The sequence below is a fragment of the Acipenser ruthenus genome, chromosome 5 (genome assembly GCF_902713425.1).
Source record: "Acipenser ruthenus chromosome 5, fAciRut3.2 maternal haplotype, whole genome shotgun sequence".
NCBI classification, from domain to species: domain Eukaryota; kingdom Metazoa; phylum Chordata; class Actinopteri; order Acipenseriformes; family Acipenseridae; genus Acipenser; species Acipenser ruthenus.
In genome coordinates this window covers 76,518,653-76,541,899 of record NC_081193.1, presented here as the reverse complement: position 1 = coordinate 76,541,899, position 23,247 = coordinate 76,518,653, and the positions used below count along the sequence as shown (strand labels likewise).

At 41.8% G+C, this 23,247-nt stretch overlaps 2 protein-coding genes across 2 annotated transcripts in view; both read left to right on the top strand.

The window, feature by feature from the left end:
• plb1 (phospholipase B1) overlaps positions 1-13,297 on the top strand; it is a 36,139-nt gene extending 22,842 nt beyond the window's left edge. The window contains exons 25-43 of the mRNA XM_034921265.2: positions 511-592; positions 875-979; positions 1,921-2,016; positions 2,467-2,538; positions 3,426-3,503; positions 3,962-4,022; positions 4,394-4,452; positions 5,529-5,596; positions 6,156-6,199; positions 6,535-6,634; positions 6,910-6,961; positions 8,134-8,214; positions 8,830-8,895; positions 9,342-9,436; positions 9,679-9,760; positions 10,019-10,123; positions 10,911-11,006; positions 11,276-11,350; positions 11,923-13,297. Coding sequence (XP_034777156.2) covers positions 511-592; positions 875-979; positions 1,921-2,016; positions 2,467-2,538; positions 3,426-3,503; positions 3,962-4,022; positions 4,394-4,452; positions 5,529-5,596; positions 6,156-6,199; positions 6,535-6,634; positions 6,910-6,961; positions 8,134-8,214; positions 8,830-8,895; positions 9,342-9,436; positions 9,679-9,760; positions 10,019-10,123; positions 10,911-11,006; positions 11,276-11,350; positions 11,923-12,171 — 1,666 coding nt within the window. The 3' untranslated portion in view covers positions 12,172-13,297. The remainder of the gene's footprint in view (positions 1-510; positions 593-874; positions 980-1,920; positions 2,017-2,466; positions 2,539-3,425; positions 3,504-3,961; positions 4,023-4,393; positions 4,453-5,528; positions 5,597-6,155; positions 6,200-6,534; positions 6,635-6,909; positions 6,962-8,133; positions 8,215-8,829; positions 8,896-9,341; positions 9,437-9,678; positions 9,761-10,018; positions 10,124-10,910; positions 11,007-11,275; positions 11,351-11,922) is intronic.
• Positions 13,298-15,124: 1,827 nt separating this feature from the next.
• ppp1cb (protein phosphatase 1, catalytic subunit, beta isozyme) overlaps positions 15,125-23,247 on the top strand; it is a 28,013-nt gene continuing 19,890 nt past the window's right edge. Inside the window, exons 1-2 of the mRNA XM_034003543.3 lie at positions 15,125-15,234; positions 17,122-17,253. Coding sequence (XP_033859434.1) covers positions 15,183-15,234; positions 17,122-17,253 — 184 coding nt within the window. The 5' untranslated portion in view covers positions 15,125-15,182. The remainder of the gene's footprint in view (positions 15,235-17,121; positions 17,254-23,247) is intronic.

The window sequence follows — 23,247 nt, the reverse complement described above, 5'->3', positions numbered from 1 at the left end:
ATCTCAGACTCTCTCCCTTAGAAAAGTTTACTGCGGTAAATTTGCACAGTAATTTAGCAGTTTTCCCTCCTGCTTTTTCCATTGTTATGCTATGTATTTACCATAGTTTACCATGGTTTGCCATGCTTTTTATTAAGCGTTACCTGCACTTTGTTATGTTTTTTACTATTGGAAACTTTATACTGGGCGACATTGTGCTCACATGTTTTCTGCAGCCCTGCACTGACAGTCAGTCCTACTGCTCGCCGGGGATAGAGACACTGGCTTCTTTCAGTGGGAGTGTTTTAGTGGGAGTGTTTTAACTTTTTAAGTTTCTTTTAGCATTTTGAAATTCTTCAATGTTGAGTTAGTAGTCATTAATGAGTTTTAGTTAACAGACATTTTACTTCTGTTCAAGAACAAGAGTTAACTTTTCCTTTCCTCTCTCCTCACCTCTGCCCTCGCCTCTCTCCTCATCCCTCCTCTACCCCACTTTCTCCCTCCCCTCTCTGCTTCCCTCTCTCTTCCCAGCATGATCTGTGGCTGTGTGACGAAACCCCATGATGACTCCATGGAGCTCAAGACGTTGTCTGATCTCAACAGGGACTATCAGGTAATTCACCAGAGCTTCTGTACAGGGAGATTACCTTCTGGAGATTTCTCACCCCCTAAACTGGAGGGAACACCCTTTCTTCCAGTCCAGCACAGGCTTGAGGCATTGTGACTGAATTACTCCCTCACCTCCTAAGAGGGTGCTTCCTCCAGTCCAGTCCAGGTCAGGCTTGAGGCTTGTGGACTGTCCCAGTATCTCCAGTGTTGGTGCTGGCCCCTGCTCAGTGGCTAGATGGGGGGCTGTTCTGCCTCTATCACACTCACATGCTGTGTGTTCCTGCAGCGTGTGACCCGCGAGCTGGTGGACTCAGGCCGCTACGACACTCAGGACAACTTCACCGTGGTGCTGCAGCCCTTCTTCAGAGAGGTGCAGATCCCCCTGCTGCCGGTGAGTGGTACTGCACACTGCACATTCCTTTGGTTAAACTGCAAGAAACTAAGCCAGTGCCTCCCTCAGTGTCTTTCAGTTTTGCCTTAGAATTGTGATTCCAAGATTCCACTCTTTGCGTCCTTCCTTTAGGGCGGATCTGTATAAGAGGCAGCTTTTAATTGGCTCTGGAAATGTTGTGCTGTTATGTTTCTTTTATCTCTGTCTCACAATCTCTCTCACTCCCTGTACAGCTCCCCATCTCCTCCTGCTCCCTCTTCTCTCCCCTCTCTCACTCCCCTCTCTCTCCACCTTCAGATTCAAATGATCTTTATTGGCATGGAAAATCATGTCAAGTATTTCCAAAGTTAATGTAGTAAATATACAGAAATATTTAAAATGTGTATACCAAAATAACAGTATGACAGTACTAGTATTGACATGCCTCTACTCTGCACTCTGAATGAGGTGGCTGGTGGCTCCAGGCTGTGCAGAGATTTCTGCTACTTCTTTCTTTTCCCCAAAAAAAGATTTTTAGTTAATTATTGTTCTGCCACTTTGATCAAACGTTTTTCTCTTATTTCTCTGTATTTTGTACAGTCTCTGATTCAATCACTCCACTGTGGCACTGGTTACAGAGACCCGCCTATCTGGGGTTCCAGTTTAATTTGTGTCTGCCTGTTTCCATCTGCAGTTTGTGGGCACTAATTCTGTATTTGGTCCGAGTCTGTCTGTGTTTTGGGTTTTTAATTATGGTGAGGTCGTCGGCCAGGGTGAAGTTCCTGTTCAAGAGTAACAATCTAATCTATTTTCAGTTTTAATTTGTGCTTCTCAGTATGAATTCTACTGGTTCACCAAGGCAGATCCCAGTGTATTTTCACACTAGGGTTTTAAATCCCACTCTTGCAGTGGGATGTTATAGATGCAATGTAACCGGGCTGTTTCTCTCTCTCTTTCTGTAGGATGGGAGGGCAGATCGCTCATACTTTGCTCCTGATTGTTTCCACCTCAGTCAGAAGGCTCAGTCTCAGATTGCCCGCACACTCTGGAACAACATGGTGAGCTTCTGTCCAATACCAGCTAATAGATGGGAAAGTTTATCACAATAATTTAGCACTTTTCCCCATGATTTTCCCTTTGTTATACTTTGCCATGGTTTGACATTATTATTATTTATTTCTTAGCAGGTGCCCTTATCCAGGGCGACTTACAATTGTTACAAGATATCACATTATTTTTTACATACAATTACCCATTTATACAATTGGGTTTTTACTGCAGCAATCTAGGTAAAGTACCTTGCTCAAGGGTACAGCAGCAGTGTCCCCCACCTGGGATCGAACCCACGACTCTCTGGTCAAGAGTCCAGAGCCCTAACCACTACTCCACACTGCTTTAATATGCTTTACCATATCTCTCTGGGCTTCACAATGGAAACCATTGTGCTTTATTACACTTTCAGTCTCCACGCCTAATCTCTCTCTCTCTCTCTCTGTGTTTCTGTTTAGCTGCAGCCGATCGGAAATAAGTCTACTTCCCAGAACTTGGCTGTTGCCGTCATCCTGAGCTGCCCGACACAGGTGAACCCTATACCACAGTACCTTGCTCCCTCTGGTGTCAACATATAAAATAACAATGTCACAAACTCTTTCAAAATCTAAGTCAAGTGAACAGTCCGCAATAGGTGCAAAAGCCCCACAGAATCAAATTTAAAGATGTATTTACAAAGATACAACCTCAGTTACGCATATAAGAGCCATTTATACAAAGCAATACTCAATATTTTGCAAGGAAATGCTACAAACTCGTCTATTAGGCATATTGGCAAATTACTGGTAAATTAACATGCCTGTAACAACAACGAATCTCTCCTAATAATCCTCTGAGTTGGAGAAGTCCTCTATTACTTTACATCTCCCAGACAATGACTCCCGCTACTTTGGATGATTTGAGATCGGACAATAAGGTTTTTTTCTCGTCTTTTCTCTGGCAGTCAGTTATGGTCCTGTTTGTGTACTAGGACAGTCATGTCTTTTGTTGGTGATGTAATATACGCATCACTATACTCGAATTTAAGACTCAGGCCATTTGAGAAGAAAAAATTGGTTTACAAAGTATCTTAAATTCGAAGGAATATGGTAGATAGTGTTAATTCACATTAGTCTACTAAGAGGAATGGTTTGAGCTGAGCTGTGTGTCACTGTGATGCAGGTGAACACTGTGATCAATACTGGTTACCTAAAGAACTGTGGCATTGTCAAGAATCCAGAAAACCAGACTAATCTCAGGGTTTAAAGGAATGAGCTACTGTACGTAGATTAAGGAAACTGAATCTAGTCCGAAGAAAGGAGAATTAAGGGGGGCCTGTCTTTAAAATATTAAAGGTACTTGACAAAGATAACCCCAACCAAATCAGAGGACACAGAGTTGGAAATTAAGATATTGTGACATTCTTGTGTCCTTACAGGATGACCCCTTCTTAAGAACCTACAGGAACAGCAAGTACTCTTACCCAGGACCACTCCCCACACAGGCACCAATCAAGGTAACCCTGCACTGGGGTCAATGTGACAGCTGAAATGCTGCAGATTTGAAAGTGTGAAGGTTTGCTCTCTCTGTCCCCTAACAGAATCCTGATGCATTCAGCCCCTTCACCCTTATTTCAAACGTGTTTTTATTTTGCAAAAAAAAAAAAATCTCTGTTGTAAAAACCTTCGTCTTGTGGTGTTTGAGCCACCTCCGGTACATTCCACAAACTGTAAGTAGTATTGAGGACTACTGCAGGCTTTTTAAACTATTTGAACTGCAGCATTTCTGCACAGCTAACATTTCTGTCTCACAACAGGCTTCATTAGGGTTCAGTGCAGGTTTATCCACTCAAGTACAGCAGACCCTGCTCAGATCTCCTGATGTATGTCATCACAGCCGTGACAGGGACGGGTGTTACTGACAAGTTTGTTCTGAATGCTGCAGCTCAACGCAAATTCTTTTTGCTATTTTCAGAACTTTGGCAGTGACCTCTCCTGTACTGACAGAGCACCGTCCGAAAACATCCCCACTTCAGGTGATGAGCGGGGGGACGGGGGGGGCATTGTCGCTAGAGGCTAGTGCTGAGGGACTGGGAGAGAGGCAGTGTGGAGTAGTGGTTAGTGCTGAGGGACTGGGAGGGAGGCAATGTGGTCTAGTGGTTAGAGCTGAGGGACTGGGAGGGAGGCAGTGTGGTCTAGGGATTAGAGCTGATAGACTGGGAGGCAGGCAGTGGTCTTGTGGTTAGAGCTGAGGGACTGGGAGGGAAGCAGTGTGGTCTAGGGGTTAGAGCTGAGGGACTAGGAGGGAGGTAATGTGGTGTAGTGGTTAGAGCTGATGGACTGGGAGGGAGTCAGTGTGATCTAGGGGTTAGTGTCTGGGTTCACTGATCCTGTGTTTTCTCCTCAGCTCACAAACTGCGTCCAGCTGATGTGAAGGTTGTTGCAGCTCTGGGAGATTCGCTCACAGTGAGTACCCATCGAGGGTTCATTTCTTTTCATTACAGTCCCACTCAGCCAGTCACATAAACAAAGTAGTGGATTTTAGCCCCAGGTATTGTTTTGTTTCTTTTTTGCTCTACCATATGTATGGAGACATATCTTTTTTGTCCGTTTTCTAACCTGTACTGAAATGCTTAATTCCAATATTGCCTCAGCACTGCTTCTGATCAGTGAGCATTAGGGCTAACTCCCTAATTATGCAGGAGCACAGATGACAATGCAAAGCCCACTGTAGCCAAGATCGACAAATTAGAGCCAACTTGATTCAACCCAGGCTTGCATGGCACAGCGCTTTTACTAGGGGACACACTATGGCCTCTACACTTTACCATGCATTTGATTCTCCATGAGCCAATTCACAGTTACTTTTGGTCACCACAAGAAACACATGTTTGGTTTGCTGGTCTCCTCTGCAGCAATGGTTGGCCAACTCACTTAAGTGAAACCTTGTTGCTGTTGTGTGTTTCTAACTTTTCAGTGGCTACCTCTAATGAAGGTGAATGCATTTTTCACACACACTTTGCTGTGTCACAGGGCGTGTCATACAAAGAATGCAAGAGAATGAAATACACACTCATCTTGATTAAGAGTTAGCCAGCAAACACTTAGAAACACACTTCATTAAATCTAAATAAATCACAGATGAAAAGCTGATATGAACTTATTTAATCTGTTTATAATAACGTTTCAAATGCTTTGTAGTTGAGATTGAAGGTGAGATCTACACTGTCTGAAATTATAATGTTTAGGGTCCCATGAGGAACCAAATTCATTTTCAAAAGTTATATAGTTTGAGTGCTTGTATGCAATGAGAGGACGTCTTTGTAGGACCTCATAGATTTTATTGAAGGATTACATGTAATTGGCATGTAGTCGGTGAGATCTCTAAAACCGTGAATGAAGACGAGTCTGGCACAGGGTGCCCAGCCTCCACCCTGTAAAACACGCCTCTCATAATGTGAGTAATGGAAATGGACATCACACAACAGAGACACATTCAAAGCAGTCGTTTGAAATATCTCTTCTGCCCCCTCTCACCCCAGGCAGGTTTTGGCGTTCGAGCGAACAATCTGATCAGCTTATCGACAGAGTGGAGAGGGCTGTCTTGGAGGTGAGTTCACAGTTCAAGGCTTAGTTTTGTTTTACTCTGTCCCACAATGACAGTATTACATCATAATGATTGTACAGATTCAAGGTCTAGGTATGTTAGTTAAATGTATACAATTATTTAATTATCTTGGGATCATTTGTTGATGAAAGGTTCTAGATAAGTTTTTTCTTCTTCTTTTTTTATTATTATTATTATTATTATTATTATTATTATTATTGTTACTACTAACAGCATTTTTTTTATTGTATTCCTTTGTGTATGGTCCTGCTTTTGTTTATGTACTAAATTGTGAAAGATGCTTTACAGAGGTAATTTGTACGTCTATACCCTTTTGTAATCTTTCCCCATACTTTTCCCATAGTTACTGTATACTATACATTTACCATAGCTTAACAAAGTTTGCCTTGCTTTTTAATATGCTGTGCTTTTCTGTGCTTTATTGAACTTTGCTGTGCTATTACTGTGGGACACTGCTATAAAGGTAATGGCATTGCTGATGAAACGGTGAATCACTCCCTCTGTCTTATATAACAGATATTTTTGCTCTTGTCTCTTTCAGTATTGGCGGCAACAACAATCTGGACACAGTGACCACTCTGCCCAGTGAGTATTCAGCTGTCACCAGACTGGGACCAGTACACTCCCATCATGAGAGTCCATTGCAACTGGACTGATAAGCCAATTTGTAGTATATTACATTACACACAGAATCTTTAGGAAGCCTATAGTGCACTCAAATAGAATTGTGTAGTTTTTTTGGTGAGTATATTTATTACAGTAGATCTATAGATCCATAATAGATCCTGTTAGGTGTATTATAGCATAATCTATGAATTTTTTAGAACAATATTCAGAAACAGTTGAACCAGAGAGGTGTTCTCAACGAAATCCAATAAAACCTCTATTGTCTTTCCTCCCCCCCCCCAATCTGTTTTTAGACATCCTGAAGCACTTCAACCCATCTCTCATCGGCTTCTCTACGGGCACAGGGAAAATAAATAGTGGCTTCAACATGGCCGTCTCGGGGGCCAAGGCAGTGTGAGTCTGTGTGTGTGTGTGTGTGTGTGTTTGCCCCTCTGCCTGCCTGCCTGCCTGCTTTTCTCTCTGTCTGTCTCAATATTTGTATGTCTGTCTATTTAAATTTACGTCTATCTTTGTATGTCCATCTACCTGCCATGTGCCACCATGCCTCTCTCTCTCTCTCTCTCTCTTTCTCCCTCTCCATTCCTGTCTCTCTCTATGTTCCAGAGAGGATTCAGTGATCAGTGATGTCACTCAGATTGTGATGCTCTTCTGTCCCTTGTATTTCTCAGTGACATCCCGGAGCAGGCCAACAGGCTGGTCCAGGCTCTTAGGGACAGCCAGGTGAGTCTCTCCAGCTGGACCCCAGCAGATACGAACCTGCCCCGGTCAACTATCCAATGCATATAACAGTTTACTATGTCGAACGATGGTGTGTGGTGTAAAAGCATGATAACAAAATAGTGTACTGTAATGGTCCCTGATATAGATTCTAGATCTGCACCTTTCGGGAGAGTGCCATCTAACCACACCTCCCAATGGAGGAGATGCAGTGTGTGTGTGTGTGTGTGTGAGTGTGTGTGTGTGTGTGTGAGATCACAGTGAGAGGAATGGGAAGCGCAGTTAGTGCAGAACACTGAAGTTAATTAGTTAATTATATTTGAACCTTTTAAAGAGTAAGATACAATCTGAATGTATTTGACAGCTGGAACTAAATGCCAGAAGAGAAACTCTGTAAACGTCCTGTAATACACAGCAGATTTCTATAACTGACTATCAGTGTTCCTGTCTGGTTGTGAGTGTGACAGGAGCTCAAGAGTTCATGCTCGGATTGGGGTCCATGTGGTGAGGTGCCCCGCTCCTGTGCGTATTTCTGTGTTATGTGGTGTGTTAGTATTGGTGCATGGAGTGTGGGTTATGTAGCACGGGTGATTTAAAATGTATATTTGTATTTAGGCACAGGGAAATTAAAGTGGATATTTGTACGGGGGCACGGGGAGTGCACAATTAGTTCACGTGCAGAGATTCAATTGAATGATTGATTAGCAATCGAGTCTCGGTACAGCTGCATAAAAGAGTGAGTGTTTCACGCACACAGGGTTGGGCGTTCAGAGTAGAGAACGGGAGTAGAGAAAACAATTGCTACTCATGCTGGCTTTAAACCAGCACGATGCTTGTGTGTTGTTAGTGTTTTGTTTTGTCTGTTTGGTTTGGCCAACGAACCGTTTTGTTTGATCAGTGTGTTGTTTTCTGTTTAAACCTTTTATTTTCAATAAACCGGTGCAACAGCGCATTTCACTCACCACTCTTTCCATGTCCTGATGTTACCACCAACCAGCCTGTTCACAGTCCATAAGAACAATGCTGCCATTCAATGAATTATTCTACAGTAATAGTTACCATGTTATGCAATAATTGCCACATACAGTGCTTCAGCAAAGTGCTGTGAAATGCAGCTTACTCTGACCCCTCTGTGCTGATCCCTTTGTACTGACCTCTCCCTGTTGCTCTTGCAGAAGGTGGATTTCCAGAACGACTGGAAGCTAGTGACTCTCTTCATTGGAGGAAACGACCTGTGCAGCTACTGCAATGACCGGGTATGAGAACAGAAGAAAATTCGCCACGCAAGGAGGCACTTCAGTGCCTGCCCGGGTCCTGTTAGCTGATTGATCTCAAAACTTAGTCAAGTTGGGTCTTAAAGAATCCAAATGATTAAAAAACATGTTTGGTAAAACCCTTGATAACCCATTCCATACCACTCTCTGTGTAAAGAAGCGTCTCCTTCCCTCTGTCCTAAGTCTAACTTTCTAATTTCCACTGTGTCCTCTGTTCCTGGTTTCTGTGCCGCTCGCATGTAAAGTATTGTTTTTGTGTCAACTCCTTTTAAGATCTTAAAGACTTCAATCATGCCCCCCCCCCCCCCCCCAATTCATCTGTCATTGTCTTTGTCTCACTTTCTCTGTCCCTCTCTCACTATTTGTCCTTTTCTCTCTGTTCCTCCTCAACCCCTCACCCCCTCTCTTAACCCCAAGTCCAGACTCTGGTTAGAAGTCAGAGGTTTTGAGGGGCTGTTGTCGGTTACACAGCAAGCTAACTTACCTGAGGGAGAACCTGTGTGAAATGAGTTTGTTGAAATCAGCCCAGCTCCCAGTGTCTGTCCACATCTCGAACTCCAAATCCTCACAATCTAAAATGTTTATTTTCTCTTTCAGGAAATGTATTCAGTGGAAAACTACATAAGATACATACAGGACAGCCTGGATATTCTCTACAGGGAGGTAAGCTGGGCCCTGCCATCAGCTCTCCTATGTTCCACCAGAAGGCATTGTCTCCAAGGACCCCTGCTGGACATTCAGACCAGTGATTTTTTTTAATAGTTTCAATTTGAAACTCTTTCCAATTGCTAAAAGCTTACATTTTTCCTACAGTGAAAGAGGTGCACTGTGGTGTTTTTACTGCAGGATGTGTGTGGTGTAAGGGCATGTATTCACTATTTATTGTTTAAGTCTCTTTTTAAGTCTTTTCCGTTTACACATGAATATTGTGCACAGTTAGTCTCGTCCACAAAAACTAATAGCACTGTAATGAATTGGTTTGATTGCTTACAAAAATTCCCAGTGTGTTAACATTTTTAAAGGGTTAATCTTAAAGGTTTAGAAAGTTAAACCGAATCTGACACCCTTACCTATTGTATTGTCTCTCTCTGTCTATGTCTCTCTCTCAGGTGCCGCGTGTCTTTGTGAATCTGGTGGAGATTCTGCAGATAGAGGGGCTGCGGCGGATTAAAAGCGACACGTTGGGCTGCACCCTGCTGCAAACGTGAGGCTACTCACACACTGCTCCCTCCTTCACTCCCTCGCTACCTCTCTCTCTCACTACCTCTCTCACTACCTCACTCACTCTCTCCCTTACTCACTACCTCGCTCACCTCCTCCCTCCCTCACTCTCTCCCTCACTACCCTCTCTCACTCCCTTACTCGCTTATTCCCTCACTACCTCACTCGTTACCTCCCTCGCACTATCCCTCACTATCTCACTCCCCAATGTGTCCTGTCCCTCAGGAACCTGTGCCCCTGTTCCCTGGTCCCGGGGGAGGATTCTATGGAGCTGAGTGAGTTCAAGAGAATCAACAGGGAGTACCAGGTGAGACAGGGTCTGCACACTTCCACGCTGACTATTTTACTGCATACCAGACTTCTAGTTTTCTCATTGAATGTATAATTATTATTATTATTTCTTTTTAGTATTTCCAAAACCAGTTTAGTGCAACAGTGTAGTCAATTCTATTTTACACTATGCAGCAGTCATGTTTTATAATGTGGCAGAAGTTTCTAATTTTAGATCCAGCCAGTCTCTGTATTGACTGGTCCCTGTCTCCCCTGAAACCCATCTCTCCTGCAGGAGGAGACGGAGAGGCTGGTGAGCAGCGGGCGTTACGATGGCAGGGAGGACTTCACTGTGGTGGTGCAGCCCTTCTTCAGGAACTCCATCATCCCCCTGGCGACTGTGAGTTCCGAGATCTGATCGAGCATTACTGACTGCCTCACTCAATCCCTCGCTGCCTAACTCACTCCGTCCCTCACTGTCTCCTTCACTCACTGCCTCCCTCACTCCCTCCCTCCTCTCACTGCCCCTTCACTCACTGCCTCACTCAATCTCTCACTCTCTCCCTCACTGCCTCAATCAACCCCTCACTCTTTCACTCACTGCCTCACTAAACCCCTCACCAATCCCTCACTGCCTACCTCACTCCCTTACCTCACTGCCTCACTGAATGCCTCCCTCACTCCTTCCCTCTCTCACTGCTTTCCTCACTCACTCCCTCACTGCCTCACTCAATCCCTTACTCTCTCCCTCTCTCGCCCTCTCCCTGAACCCCCCCCCCTTGACTCACTCTCTCCTGATTACTCCAACATCTTGTGTGGCACTAAGCAGTGTTTTGGGAGATCTGATTGTGTTGGACGCCAATGTGACTCTTAAGTTGTTGGCCAGATTTCTAGAGAAGTAAAATCAAATTCTTAATATTTAAATAGTAACTACATTTGAGGACAATGAATTGCACTTCAATAGTTTATTCCTACAATTCTGTGAGCCGTATTTTACCCTTGGTTATACTCTGTATTTACCATGGTTTGCCATGTTTTTAAATGTCTTTACCATGCCTCGCTGGTTTTTACCATGCTTTCTCTATGGTTTTTAGAAGGACGGTTCTGGTAGTTGATCTCATTATCATCATGTCATTGCTGGTGGAGTGGGTTCTGTGTCTCTGATGGAGTTGTTTTTCCCCCCTCAGGACGGAAAGCCAGATCTTGATTTCTTCTCTGTGGACTGTTTCCACTTCAAAGAAAGGGGCCAGGCTGAGATGAGCATCGAACTGTGGCACAACATGGTAAAGACAGGGGCCGGGGGCCACACAGCATGGTAAAGACATGTTAGAGTTGTTGGGGCCACAACACAATAGCTAGGGGCCACAGGGTAAAGATACCATAGGGTTACCGGAGCCGCACAGTTACAAGGTGCTCACAGGAAAATGTGTTTTACATTTAAAATGTTGCCACAAAATGTGCTGCTCACTCTACAATATCTCCCCCTGTAATGTCCAGCTTCCCAATGTTCCCATTCTTCCAATCTGGATGTCTCTGTTCCTCTCTGTTTCAGCTGGAGCCAGTGGGACAGAAGCACACCTTCAATAACTTCACTCATGACCGCAGCAAGCTCAAGTGCCCCAGCCAGGTAGTGTACAATCACTGCTGTCATTCATTCGTGTGCTTGAAGCTAACAAAATCAATAAAGGGGGGGTAGAATTCTGAATTTCGAAAACCAGTTACGTGTATAATGACTCATACACTGTCAATACAGACTCGTTATTGTATTCTGTATTGACAGTGTTTATAGCTCGCTGTCACATGTATTATTTATAAGTCCTCACTGGAAGCTTTTAGCAGCAAGTACACTTATAATTCCGCTGAGAGTGCAGATCTCACACTCACAATGTCAAAGACAAAGCATTCAAAATGTTAAGCCACATCAGGTTCCATATAACCACCTTATGTATGTTAATATCAGGTTTTCATCTGTTTTTCTATCTCGATTTAACAACTTATAATATGTTTCTAAGTGTTTGGCAGCTACTTCTAATCAAGTTGAGAGTATATTTCATTCTCTTGCACTGTTTTTGTATTGGAGACCCCCTGATACAGCAAAGAGTGTGCAAGTAATACACTCTCACCTTGATTAGAGGGAGCCACCAGACACTTAAAAACCCATTTAACCCCTGCTGACCGGCTGTCTCTTTCCTGCTGCAGGAGAGACCCTATTTCTTCACACGGATGAACAGCTTCCCGGATGCGAACCCCACTGCCGTGTCAACGACCCCCCCGAGCATTGGGACAGACCGCTCTGTGGACACGGTGCCGCAGTGGGTTGCCATGGTGACGGCGGGGGCGGGGCTGCTGGCCGGCGCTGTGCTGGCCGGACTCTTTGTGAGCTGGAGGGTGAGAGCCAGCTTGAAGCAGAAAGAGAAGGCGCTGGAGATGAAGCAGAACGCCTTCTGAGACCCCCACCTCAATTTACCCCCCCCCCCCTTTTAATAGTAACAAATACCAACACCCTAACACTTCATCAGAGATTGTGATTGTATTCATAAAAAGAGATGTGTTTCTGCTGTGTTATTCAAGGTAATAGTGATAATAGATTTGGAGATTTTACACTGTTTATGATTAAGCAAACAGCTTAAACAGCTATAAGTGTATCATAGGCCATAAAGAATAGTTATATCCTTTCAGCCCCTTTGTCAGTCATTTCCGTTGTAAATTTTATACCCCAGCACCTAGCCCATCAAAGCTATAATCCTCTCTGCAGCTTGGACAAGTGCTAGACAACTGTTAGACCAATGATACATACAAACCTGATGATCACAATCCAGTGCAAAAAAAGGAGAACCTATTTTCTTGTTTTACCTCAGAATTCTGACAGTGTGTTGGACCCCACCCCCATTCCATTATAGACACACAAGAACACTTAGAGGTATTTGACTGTTATTCGATTGAATAATTGGAGATCTTACATTGTGGTGTGTGTGTGTTTCATCTGTGCTGTTAAACTGCTTTGTCTCAGTGACATAAATCCTGTTTTTTCTTTCTTTTTTTTTAAATATATAAATAAATCTGTTTTTAAAATGCGAGGCTGTTGCATTTAAACAAGAACATGGGATCTGCCTGTCAGAGAAACCCAGTTCTGTGCAGCAGCCTCAGTCAGCAACTAAATGACTGAGTGTGCTGCAGCGTTCCAGTTAGTGCTCGCCACACAGCCTGTTAAAACAGGATCTGCTCTGTTTCTATATAATGCGGTCACACTTTAAGGAGAGCTGTTAACGGCTAGCTTACAAAGCACTTAAAAAAAAAAAAAGTACTAAAAAAGAAGAGAATTACAGTTCAGCAGAATGCCATTGGCTATCCTGTTCTTTTTTTGGGGTCACGTTTCTTTATTGAATCGTCTTTCTTTTTGTAAAGCGCTTTGGGGAGCTTCATAGACTGGCAGATCACCACACAAGATTAACCCTGCGTTCGCTGGAGTTATAAAGCTCTTCTCCAGGACTGTTCACATGAAGTGCGTTCTTGGAAGAGGGTTTCCCTGTTTGTGACTAGTTTGTGTGTTTTGTGTTTGAAAGCCATGTCTGGTAACAAATAAAGAAATTAAGAAAAATAAACCCATTTGGTCTTGTTTTTTATTTCCAGTCATTGTAAAGTAGATGCCATGTGCGTCTGAAGGGGGACAGGTTGGTCGACACTGGTACACATGATATATCGGGTATGTCAGACTCTGAGATACTGTATACTAGTGGGGCCAACCAACAGTGGGTAGAATAACAAGTAAAATAACTAAATATAAAACATGTAATCATGCGGAACCAAGTGGCTATTGTATAGGTACACTCCCAGCTTCCTGATGACATCATGGTTTTCGATTTCCCATGAGTATAAGTTAGTTAATTAACTTATGCATATTTTTTATTATTATTATTATTTGCTGGGTTCAGGGAGTTTACTGTCAATAAAGGGATGATTCTACTCCCTTCATGAACCTTTAATGGACAAGTTAAAGGGGCTGCTCCCAGACCCAGCAGCCTCAGTCAGCATCTCGATCACTGTGCACCAGCACGCCGGTTAGTGCTTGCCACACAGCCTGTTAAAACATTATCTCACAAAGATTAATGTTTTGCTCTGTTTCTATATAATACGGTCTGCTGTCACATCTTTAAATAGCCGTGAAACCCCTAAAGCAGGGATCAGATGTTTCAGAACAGTTTCAGATGTCCTTTTTTAATAAATAGGTTACTGTATATTAGCTAACCTCCACACCCCAGCATTTCTAACTCTCTGTGAATATCTAAGCTATCATGAAGGTAACTGGAGATTGCAATGTTTGCTCCTTCATAAGCAAAGCAGTGGGCTCATAACTCCCCTTGATAATACTCACCCAGCATCAGCAGCATTGTCTTCTGGAAATATCTTCCAATGCCCTGGGCCGCCTCAGAGCCAGGAGTTAATGACAGGGTTTGTGAAGCTCAGGGTTAGAGTGAATAGGCCATTGTGAGCAGCATTAATATTTTACTGCACACTTCAATTCTGTGTGGATGCACACTAAGAAACTGAGTTCCCTTGAAACACCACCTCACGCAGATACAAAACAGCTTCAGTTTTTCTGCCCTTATGAGAGTTTACCATGATAAAAGTCTGCGAAATTCTGCCGTGTCTCCCATGTGTACAGCGATAACCAAAAGTTTAGGATTGAGACAGTCAACAAAATAAAGAACTATATGAAAATAATTTACATCATGTAATCAAAGAAACTACAAAATTATATTGCAAAAGTCTACAGGAACCCATAATAATAGTACAGTATTTCATGTTAGATTTCGAAATGTCACATTTTTCAAACTGTCAGTTTTTCAATTTGCAAGTATAGAAAACTGCAAAGTGGTATGTAATTCAATATGTTAACGTAACATTATTCAGCAGGTTTCATGAAGCAAAATGAATTAATTCTATAGGGTGACGCAGGGCATTTGGTCATAGCTGTACTGGTCCCAGTCTGGTAGCGGCTGAATACTCACTGGGCAGAGTGGTCACCGTGTCCAGATTGTTGTTGCCGCCAATACTGAAAAAGAGACAAAAGCAAAAATATCTGTTAGATAAGACTGAAGGAGTGATTCACCGTTTCATCAGCAATGCCATTACCTTTATAGCAGTGTCCCACAGTAAGAGCACAGCAAAATGCTATAAAGCACAGGCAAGCATTGTAAAGCTCATAGATGCTGCAAAGCATATTTTTGAAGTCTAAACCCAATCTAGCCATCTCATTAGTCTGATACTAATGAGATTGTATTTGTTTTTTTCAGCTGAGCATATTATTCAAGCCAGATCCTGTACTTGCTAATACACTTTCTTGGGCTTGGAAATGTGACGTTGGCGCTTTAAAAGAAGCGTTGCTCTTCTTGATTTTTTCTTGTTTCTGCGCCCTCTGGCGGTGAAAGGTGGAAGAGGCGTTTTCTGCAGTTCAGAAGATGGCGGAAGGCGAGCTGAACGTGGACAGCCTGATCTCCCGGCTTCTTGAAGGTAGGCGAGAAGAGTGATTACGTTTTTAACATTAATATAACATAAAAAAAACAAAAACTTAAAAGTAAACATCGTATTCCTTTACAACCTGGTGAAAAGGACTGATTGTATTTGTTAAAATAATCAAAAGCAGCGTGTGAGCGTCTGTGTTGTTATGGAAAAATTGTGATGCGTAGGAAAGCTGGTGCAGTGTTTTTTTTGTATATTGCCCAAAAAAAAAAAATCACGGGTTGCTATTGAATACATTGTTGTTTTAACGTTTCCCACGGCAGGCATTAATGTAACACCACGGTTGTCGTGATAACATATCATAAAATAAACTATATCATAAAATAAATTGTATTTTTGGTAATTCTAGTCTGAGATTGGGATTTGACGAGGTTGTGTAGTTTAGTTTACTGTACTGTGTCACTGTCGGGTTAAGCTTGGGATGTGTCCTGGACACATGATATAGAATATATACAACACAGTCACACATTTTTAAAACTTCAAACGTATTTCCTGTGTATTGCAGTGAAATTGGATTAATGTAAAGTTATTTTTATGTAAATAAATCTGATTTATTTGGGTAAACACCCATGTCCTTAGTAACTGAGTATAACTTATATTGACACGAATGTCACGAACATGACAGAGAATCCGTCATTTTCTATTTGAATTGTAACGCTGAGCACGGAGACGTGGAACATTGATCGTTGTCTAGGAGGCAGGGCTTGTAAAACAAACAAAAACATTTTCTTTATACAGTATCTCTCTATTCTGACAGTTAAAACTCAGTGTTTATACGTCAGCATCACACAGACACCGAAGCCATTGAATATATGCAGGGAAGTAATTTGGGGTAGGCAGACATACACACACATACACAGACGGCTGTCCCATGTGTTATGTTGTTTATACAGTACGAGAGTCCTGAATTAGCCCCTTTTTTCACTTGTGTGTGTCTACGTGCACGCAGACTGTAGACTTTACCAAGCCCAGGACTGCTAGGTGTCTACATCTGCAAAGGGTTATGGTTGAGCGCTCATGCTTGACAGTTAAGAGATTTGGGTGCTTAGACATTGAATTTATTTGTGGCCTTTTTAGTCATGCAAACACTGCTAGTACACAGAAGGCAGCACTCTATAGGGATGTTAGATTTTGTTTTAGTTTCCTGAAGGATTACATTTTTACATACTGGAAATTGTTGTAACCAGTCAAAAAGCCATCAGGAGAAGCCTTCAATTAGAGTGCTGTTACGTTGTTGTATGATTAAGTGCTATTGCCTTCATTTGAGGACAGGCTACTTTGTAATTAGTGGAGCATTTTTAACTAGCATCTACCTGCTATTTAAATGTTCTGTTGTTATGATAGCTTACTCTAATCTTCAGATGCTTTTAAGCCACCTCAATATAAAATAAGAAAGTGAAGCATAAAAATGATACATTTCTTAGTGTTTTCCTACCCACAGTGAAATTTCTCTGCAATTTCAGTGGTCTGATTATGGGCACGTCTAGCTTGACTGCCCTCAAAATAGGACGCAGCAGTTTGATGCTTACTGAACCTTCAGTTCTCCTGAGCTGTGTGGGGAATCGCTGCGGTGAGGGGAAAAAATAATTGGACATTCCAAATGTGGGGGGGGGGGGGGGGGGGGGGGGGGGGGCGGGAGATAATTGGGCACACTCAATAAATACATAACAAACAGAAAAAAAACATATGACACAGCTACATTTGTTAAGATAATTTATAGCCGACAGTTGTCCATTTCAATCATTGAACCCTATATTAATGTTTATTTGTCATCATCCATAACCTTTAAACACAATAGTGCTGATTGAATTTAAAAGTATAATGGGTTCAATGACAGTTTTTACAAAGTCTTTCTTATGTCTGTGTGTGTGTTTGCAGTCCGGGGATGCCGCCCTGGGAAGATCGTCCAGATGACGGAGGCAGAGGTGCGGGGGCTCTGCATTAAATCCAGAGAGATCTTCCTGAGCCAGCCCATCCTACTGGAGCTGGAGGCGCCGCTCAAGATCTGCGGTCAGTACCTTCTGCCCTCCTAACCTTGACTCTGTCTCCTATCCTAAAAGCACTACCTTCTACCTTATTATTCCAAGACATAACATTATACACTACTAAAGATCTGCGGTCAGTGTCCTCTACCTTCTACCCTCCTATGCTAGAACCTCTATCCTTTGCCCTATTATTCACAGTGTAGTTTTATACACAGTTCAAGTGCAACGGTCAGTACCATATACCCTCCTACCTCCTAACTTCTTCACACAATCCCCTACCCTCCAGACGACCCTCTATCTTCTTCCCTCTACCCTGTTATTCGTACAGTTTAGGTTTAAACACTATTCAACATCTGCGGTCAGTACCTTCTACGCTGTGCCTTTACCTCCTGGGGTGGCGCTTCATGCTACAGTATGCAAGAGAGTCTTCCTCTCATGTAAGCCCCTTTAAGTGCTACCTGTAGTTGGTAGGTAATGTGCATGCTCCAGGTGAGTAGACTTGACCCTTGAACATTGTCACAGGTTTTGTGCCTTTGTGTCTAGCAAGTAAACTGTTTCATCCGAGAATGCACTAGAACTGTTAAGTAAATGTTTATTAAACCTGCTGGACAACCGCTTGATTTATCGGCCAGCTGTATGAAACTCCCATAAACCTTTGGGGTCACCGGTCATATACAATAGGCATACAGTTAGGTAACTTCAGTGTGGAGTAGTGGTTAGTGCTCTGGACTCTTGACCGGAGGGTTGTGGGTTCAATCCCCAGTGGGGGACACTGCTGTTGTACCCTTGAGCAAGGTACTTTACCTAGATTGCTCTAGTAAAAACCCAACTGTATAAATGGGGAATTGTATGTAAAAAATAATGTGATATCTGTATAATGTGAAATAATGTATAATGTGATATCTTGTAACAATTGTAAGTCGCCCTGGATAAGGGCGTCTGCTAAGAAATAAATAATAATAATAATAATATTATAGGGGTGACTGACAGCAATATATAATAGTTTGTTACACTGGCGTGCTTGTGGAGTGCTTCTTGGGGGTCCACATAGACTTACACAGAGCTAACAAATATGTACCTAATGTGTTGTCATCACACTTCCAGTATGAAATATCCACACATTATATGCTTTACAAATTTTTTTTCATACTGTAGCAACTGTGAACAAAAGACTTCATCTGTACATATTTCAAGGCTACGCTTTTGGAACTCGGTCAGTTGAAATCAGTGACTGGTTACTGACAGAGCATGAAGGAGTTTCTTGAGCATGTTTTTGAAAATGGAAAAACTTTTCACTTGCACATTTTATTTAAATATATATTTCTCAAGATAAAAAATAAAAAAACTAAACATTTCTGCCATTTACTTCCTCCAGAAGGTTTGTGCTTTGGCTCATTTTTCCAGTAACCAATCGGCTGCATTTCCTCCATATCTTTTAAGCACTCAAGGGTGCTATATTTAGAAGTACTACTACTGATTATTATTATTTATTTATTTATTTATTTATTTATTTGGTAGACGCCTTTATCCAAGGTGACTTACAGGTGTTACAGGGCAATAAAGGGTTACAATGCAAGATTAATATTTAAATATAGTATAGTTTACAGTAAGTGCAAATAATATTACTAAAATACAATATGAACTAGGATGCAACAAGTAAGCATTACAGCAAGTTATATCTACAATGACATATTAATAGTGCAAGGATGGTGCATTACGTGAGGATCCAGTAATATGGTGCTTAGGTCAGGCAAGTCCAGAGCATAGTAGGAGGGTTAGATCAAGAGATCTACAAGTGCAGTCTAAACAGGTGGGTCTTAAGAAGGATACTAAAAGAATTATAAAAAATATAATGACAAAATGCATAGTGTAACCATTGGAAACGCAAGGGAAAACTGTACATTTATCATTGTGAACTTTTATAAGGGCAGACATCCAAGTATTATTGTTACGGCTTAACAATATTCTTTCCGACTAGATCCACTGAGAAGCAACATCTTATTTGCAGGGATATCCAGACCTCATTCACCAGGGCGGGAGGGAGAGTTTACACAGAATCCCCCAACCAGAACTGTTAGACAATTAAAGTTCCTCAACATATAAAAAGGTTACATATATTTGACAGTGAAAATTGATAAAGCTGGCATTTCGGAATGTGCATCACTTGGAAAGTGTTTAAACATCCCTACTCTCATCCCTGACACAAACAAACAACTAAATCACACTGGAAAGCTTGCAGTAGTTGCGCAGAAGGTAGTATTAAACACGTTGTACCAGTGTAAAGACTTGTTTCCTGAAATCCCAGGATGACATGCACAGTTTGGAATGTACAGTAGTACTGCTGGTTCTTTTTGTGCATGGAGGAGGTGGTACCAGATCTTGAACAGATTCCTGTTCAAGTCCAGCTGTCACAGAGTGTGCTTGTGATATCTGTTGTCTCTTAGCAACAACGTAACCCAAGCATGGGCACCTTTCCAGAAGTGAATGAGACCAGGTTCTCAAACGCTTGTTTTGGAGGACCCCACTTTTTTTAAACAATTGTGAATTGACAGACTCCGGACAGAATACCGAGGAATAGGAAAATCACAACCTTGAAAGAAAGAAACTGTACCACAGTTCTTAGTAGCTGATTGACCTCAAAACTTTGTCAAGTTGGAATTTAAAGAACAACGTAGCTAGGTAACCCATTACATACCCTCACCACTCTGTGTGATGGAGAACTGTCTCCTTCCCGCTGTCCTAAGTATCCACTTAATTTTCCTCTGTGTTCTCTGGTCCTGGTTTCTGTGCCACGCTTAACTGTGTCAACTCTTTTTAGGCTTAAAGACTTCAATCAAGTCCCCCTGCTAATTCTTCTTTGTTCTAGGCTAAATAAATTCAGTTCCTTCTACCTATCTCTGTAGCTCATTCCTTTAAGCTAATGATGTGCCCTTATACTGTATTTGAATGTGACCACCACAGACCCCCTTCTAACCAATTCTCAATTACCATCCTCTTCTTTAGTCTGCTCAGTTACTGTACCTGGCATATATGGTCCAGACACAACAACACACATTACAGTTTGCATAACAAATTAATATTTATTTAGTAAGCCTATTTTTAAAATGGGAAGATTTTTGTAACAGGTGACTCTGGAGGGAGTGTCTCATTGGCTATGGCGCTCCTCCGGGTTAGGGAAGCAAAATTGTCAGGGACTGTTTCTCCTCATCATGCTACATCGGACCCTACTGGCCGTGCGCCCATTGATCTCCGCGGACACCTGCTCTCGAGTTCCTGGGTGCAAAAGAGGAAATTTGTTTGGTCGTGGGATCGGAGGACGCCCACTGGACCTTCACTTCTCCTGAGCTGTGTGGGGAATTTCTGCGCTGAGGGAACAAAATCGGACATTCTAAATTGGGGAGAGAATTGGGGGTAAAATAATCATTTGTGGTATTGACGATCACAATTGCATTGTTGGGTTCATTGCTACTGCTAATGAGATATAATGAGTCTGAGCATTTATTTATTTTTCATTGAAAGGAAGCTCGCCCAGGTGTAGAAGATGAGATTAATAATCAAATCAGTCTCACTCTATTATTTCTCACTTTGATAATCCAAAAGCTCTTGTAATGGTTTTTAGTAGAGACAATAGTGCAGTGAACCATGTTAAGATCAAACATATAAGTTTCAACAATGTAATGAAAAAAAAATCTAATTGAAAACCAAACATGAATGGTATATAAGTAGGAAAATTATTTTGTGCATCCTATTTTATTCTACAGTACCTTTTAACATGACAAGCAGCCCTATCTGTCAGATCATCTCACTGAGGAATAGGGATCGGGTAGTTCTGCAGCCATAGCAAAGAAAAAATATGTTCCATTCTGTTTTTTTTTACAGAGGTGGCTTTTCATTAAAGGAATTTGCAGCAAGTGTTGACTAGATTATTTGCCACAAGGTAAATTGGCCCCACTCTACAGTGATCGAAGATGGAGCCAGTCCAGGCAATCCATTGTGATTTAAAGTTGTGTTAGTGTGGATATGTATAATAGTCTAGCTCAGTGTTTCTGAAGCTTTTTTGTAACAACACCCCCGAAGTTTAACAGTGCTGTTTAATTAACATCAATTATTAATTTATTTCCACTAGTTCCGTTTCATAAAACGAAAAAATAATGAAACCCCAGTCACTGATATAAGTAACATGTAGATACATAGTACATAAAATGTGTACTGTTGTGGGATATATCTTCTTTGCTTGCACCATTGTGTGGCTAACAATAAGAATAAACTGAAATTCAGACGTGTACCGTAACATGGCAACAGGCATAAATGGAACGACTGCTTTGTTCTGATTGGACCCTATTAAATTTGCATGACAAACTGGATAGCACAACTGTCAGTGACATTGTTGAGTAGCAACACACATTTCTAACTTGATGTGTACACGGCCTTACAGTGCACAAGTCAGTGAGTACATCACTGGCACATTGTGTGTAAGTCTAGAGTTTAAGCCTTTTCCAAATGATAAACATTAAGAATTACTCCTGGAAATATGAAGGTACACATTGTAAGGTCATTTAATATTAGTTTTTCTGCATACATTGCACAGAAATGTTGTGCACAAATTGTCTTGGGACACTTTATTGTTGCAGTATAAAAAAAAAAGAGTAACAGCACTCCTATTGGAGGATTTTTCTGATAAAAATATTTTGAATGAGTTAAGGTTTAATAGTAAAGTTTAATGCTAAATAATGCAACATCCCGAGTAGAGTGCCCGTCATGGTGTCTAATTTGCATAGCGAGTCACAGTTTTATCGAGTGAAGAATAGCTAAACTTTGCCGGTTTGGATGTTCTGTAAAAATGCATTCTGTTCACTTATTTTTATCTAAAAGAACCTACATTTTGAAGCATGCTTTCTAGGGAGCAGGTGGTGTTTTCTAGTAGTTGTGGTGGCAGAGTGGGATCAGCAAGAGCTGCCTGAATACCTGGCTCTTTTTCTCCTCTTCTCCCTGCAAAAGCACGTCCGCCTCAGGCAGGGACTATTCTGATGTTGAATTAAGATTACTGCGGTGATGCCATCTTGTGAACCTGTAGATACAATGCCTACAGCAACGAGTCAGAGACGTGGATGGGTTCAGCACTTCACACACACACACACACCGACCACGCAGTTTGTGAAAGGTAGCAAAAGCTTTTCAGTGGGCACTTGTTTGATATGCAAGGTATTTATTAATATAATGTCAAGTTTCTACCCTGATTTATAGCCCAAGCATGACTGGGCTGGTGATCTATACATCCACTCTTACGATTTGTTCTATATACAATGTCACATTTACAACTGGAGCTATATTTTTAGGAACAGTCATCTAATTTGGTTGTCTGTAGTGTATTGTTGCAGCACAGTTTGTAAGAGTTTAAGAATGAAGGTCATGGTTACCTACCTACCTTCTCTGCAGTTCTCGTTATCTCTATCTTGGGTATGGTTACATGTTTTTTGGGGCATCATGGTCATTGAGTCTGTGTGTGTTGTACTGTACTATATGTCTTTCTGTGTATCTTCAGAACTGCTCATTTCTTAAATTGACGACACTTGTTATAAACCACCTATTCTACGCATGCATGAATTTGAGCAGACTTCACATGGATGTTGGTAATTATACTTTGTTGAACATGGAGCAACATCTCTCTGCTTCACTGACATATATACAGTGGAGGCGGTCGTCTTAGATTTTGGCAATATGTATGGGATAGTCTGTATGTCACACATTTTGACCTGTTATTCCACGTACTGTAAAATAGTAATTTTAATATTCTTTACTAACACCTTGTTTGCTTACCTAGTGACAGCCAGGTCTTTTTTTAGGATCTGTAAAAAGCACTTGCGTACCCAGTAAAAGCTAGAATGCAGTTTAGTTCTGATCGGTATTCCTTTGATTGTTGCCTAAGCTGACAACTAGCCAGGCCAGAAGTACATAGACTTTCGCTTTTCTGGTTGGGTTGCTGTACTGTCAGTTGTTAGCGGGACTATTATTAAAGCTG